This window comes from Lolium perenne, chromosome 3 (genome assembly GCF_019359855.2).
Source record: "Lolium perenne isolate Kyuss_39 chromosome 3, Kyuss_2.0, whole genome shotgun sequence".
Lineage (NCBI taxonomy): Eukaryota > Viridiplantae > Streptophyta > Magnoliopsida > Poales > Poaceae > Lolium > Lolium perenne.
The window spans coordinates 250,912,832-250,916,600 of NC_067246.2; the positions used below are offsets into that span (position 1 = coordinate 250,912,832).

Sequence of the window (3,769 nt, forward strand, 5' to 3'; positions counted from 1 at the left end):
CTACATCCCGCCGCCATCAACCTTCAACGTGCTTCTTGGCTCCTACTGGTTCGATAAACCTTGGTTTCTTTCTGAGGGAAAACTTGCTACTGTACGCATCACACCTTCCTCTTGGGGTTCCCAACGGACGTGTGTTAACTGCACGCATCATGCCCCAAGAACCTTGTAAAGGCCCGGTTTCCGCCTCGAGGAAATCCCTTAGTGGAAGTAGGCTAGACCTTCGTGGCGGTGCTCACAGGAGATCTGAGTGAAGCCTTTGTGGCTGTTGGTTTGGCTTTCGTAGCAACCACACTCCTCCAAACGTAGACGTACCTTCTTGCAAAGGAAGGGAACTACGGGAATCATCTCCGTGTCATCGCGTGCTCCACTCTCGGTTACCTCTATCCTATATATTGCATAAGCTATATCTTGCTTAGTTGATAACCTTGTCATATAGGGAAATTCACTTAGTTGCATATCTAGAGAATTTACCTTTGTGTCAAGCCTAAATTGAAAAAGAACTAAAAATTGGTTAGCACCTATTCACCCCCCTCTCTAGGTGCGGCATACGATCCTTTCAGAGCCCAACGAGGCGGGGGTTAGCGGACGATGGGGGATAGACGGTTGCTTGATTCCCAACAACGGCGGGCTGGATTTTGTCGGGGTGTGGCCGATGGCAGCTCGCTCGGGTGTGGAGCGGAGAAATGACAAAATGACAGTTGGGGGTTGCGCGTGGCCGTTGTTCTACAATACTTTACCTTGGAGGCGATATATTTGCAGCGCGGTGTAAAAAATTTGGACCGTTTTTTACATCAATATCATCTCGATCTATTTTTAGACCAATGTCATGTGTATGAAAGTTTTCATATATCTATATCATGTGCTAGAGATGCTCTCATGACTTTCTCACTACGGCCGATCGTGAAAGAAAGTTTCCACTCGCGGCTAGTCACGAGAGGAATGCAAAACAGCCTAGTGTCAAACTTGGATTTCGTTGTCGATGCTGCCTATTGTCAAACTCTGTTCACGCGGCTGGTGCCGCCATCTCCCCTCCCACATGGCAACCCGATATTTAAGGTTCAAATATTTTTATCTTGAAAATTCAGACAAACATTCTGATTTTCTTTTAAGAAGCAAATGTTGTTAAAAATGCGTCTAAATTCAGTGAACCGAACTGTTGTTGGTACCGAAATTAAAAACTCTGTTTCAGATCTCATGGATTCCTGGCGGACCGAGCCTAACCCGGATCGATGAGATCCAGACCTGCAAGTTGTTGCGAACTTTGATACAGTAATACGGAGTAAATAAAATCAAACAACGGGACAACCTAAAGGATACCTGAAGATCTTTTTTGAAATGAAAACAGGAAGCCAAAACACGCACGGCACGGGCCATCAGAAAGTACAGAAAAACTCGCATGGAATGCCAGTTGGGCTGCTCGTGTCCTGTTCATGGGGCTCACGTACTCGATCCCACCAACTGCTGCCGGTCAGCCGCGCGCTTACTTGTAGGCGCGCAACGCCGAGGAGCCGCGTCGCATCGATCGTGAACCTACGTCGACGTCGCAGGTGTAAGCAGCAATGGCCAGTCCGCCTCTGCCGGGCCCGTACTCGACCGACCTCCCGACGGTGCCGGAATGGCTGAACAAGGGCGACAACGCGTGGCAGCTGACGGCGGCGACGTTCGTGGGCATCCAGTCGATGCCTGGCCTGGTGGTGCTCTACGGCAGCATCGTGAAGAAGAAGTGGGCCGTCAACTCGGCCTTCATGGCGCTCTACGCCTACGCCTCCACGCTCATCGTCTGGGTGCTCCTCGCCTTCCGCATGGCGTTCGGCGACCGCCTCTTCCCGTTCTGGGGCAAGGCCGGCCCGGCGCTGACGCAGGAGTTCCTCGTGGCGCGCGCCTCCTTCCCGGCCACGGCGCACTACGGCGCCGGCGGCAAGCTGGAGGTGGGCCCCACGCAGCCCTTCTACCCGGAGGCGTCGCTGGTGCTCTTCCAGTTCCAGCTCGCCGCCATCACGCTGGTGCTGCTGGCGGGGGCGCTGCTGGGGAGGATGAACATCAGGGCTTGGATGGCCTTCAGCCCGCTCTGGCTGCTCCTCTCCTACACCGTCTGCGCATTCAGCCTCTGGGGCGGCGGCTTCCTCTACCAATGGGGAGTCATCGACTACTCCGGCGGATACGTCGTCCACCTCTCCTCCGGCGTCGCCGGATTCACCGCCGCCTACTGGGTACGTAGACGGCATTACTCGTGAGCCACCGGCAGGGTTTACTTTTCTTGTGCTCAAGAGTCAGCTCGAGACGTGTGGAGTCGTGGTGAACATTCCTATGGCACAGATCAGGATGCGTTGTTAATCGCGTCAGGCCGTTGGTTTCTCACAGGTGGGGCCGAGGATGAAGAGTGACAGGGAGAGGTTCGCGCCGAACAACATTCTTCTCATGATCGCCGGCGGCGGGTTGCTGTGGCTGGGCTGGGCCGGGTTCAACGGCGGCGCGCCGTACGCCCCGAACCTCACAGCGTCCGTCGCGGTTCTCAACACCAACGTAAGCGCGGCGGCGAGCCTCCTCACCTGGACCTGCCTGGACGTCATCTTCTTCGGCAAGCCCTCCGTGATCGGCGCTGTGCAGGGCATGATGACCGGCCTCGTTTGCGTCACCCCCGGCGCAGGTACCAGATCCTTTGTCTGAATCGTCATAGAATGCCAGTACAAGTTTATTCCTTCTGCATCTGTTGCGTCACACTGTGTGGTGTTGTCTTTTGTGTTCCATTTGCATGGCGCGCTCGCAGGGCTGGTGCACACATGGGCGGCGATGCTGATGGGAATCTCCGCCGGCAGCGTGCCGTGGCTCACCATGATGGTCCTCCACAAGCGGTCCACCCTCCTGCAGAAGGTGGACGACACCCTCGCCGTGTTCCACACGCACGCCGTCGCCGGCCTCCTCGGCGGCCTCCTCACGGGGCTCCTCGCCACCCCGGAGCTCACCTCCCTGCACACGCACGTCCCGGGCACGCGCGGCGCCTTCTACGGCGGCGGCATCGCGCAGGTGGGCAAGCAGCTCGCCGCGGCGCTCTTCGTCGTCGTCTGGAACGTCGTGGTCACCACCGGCATCCTCCTCTGCGTGGGCCTCGTCATCCCTCTGCGCATGCCCGACGACGAGCTCAAGATCGGCGACGACGCTGCGCACGGGGAGGAGGCCTACGCGCTCTGGGGAGACGGCGAGAGGTTCGACGTCTCACGGCGTGCGGCCGCGAGGTCCAACGTGGTTGGCGACCAGACGGTGGACCAGCGTCTCGCAGCCATGGGAGCTCGAGGTGTCACCGTTCAGTTGTAGCGGCCTAGTGGAGTAGCACGTTCGGTCATCGTCTGTTGCTTTTGCTGAACTAGATGCAATTATTATTGAACTGAAACTGAGACTGAATGGCAACAGAATGTTACAAGATAGTCACCGATGTATTTTCTCAAGATCTTGTAGATCCGTGCAATATTCAAGGTAGTTTTAATGTCTTGTGCTTTCTCCACTCTGTTCTCGCCAGACATTGCTGTTGTTGAGCATAGTTTGTCTTCGCTTCAGCAATCATGGCCAGACTACTGCTATTTCCATTTCCTAGGGTCTGATTTGTTGGTGTTGAGCGTAGTTTTCCTTAGCTTCAGCAATCATGGCCAGAGTATTGCTATTCCCATTTCCTCGGGTCTGATTTGTGTCTAACCACACAAGCATGCACACCTGACACGTGCTCTAAGGGCAAAACGGACGCCTAAAATATTTACGCGCGGTCGCCCGGCTACGC

The 3,769-nt window shown here is 55.6% G+C and overlaps 1 protein-coding gene across 1 annotated transcript; it reads left to right on the plus strand.

Annotated features, from left to right (window-relative positions):
• Positions 1-1,422: 1,422 nt before the first annotated feature.
• On the plus strand, positions 1,423-3,436 carry LOC127344709 (ammonium transporter 2 member 3). Its single transcript, XM_051371048.2, has 3 exons — positions 1,423-2,210; positions 2,362-2,647; positions 2,768-3,436. Exons 1-3 carry the CDS (start codon positions 1,560-1,562, stop codon positions 3,310-3,312), a joined length of 1,482 nt encoding a protein of 493 aa, XP_051227008.1. The 5' UTR covers positions 1,423-1,559; the 3' UTR covers positions 3,313-3,436.
• Positions 3,437-3,769: the final 333 nt, after the last annotated feature.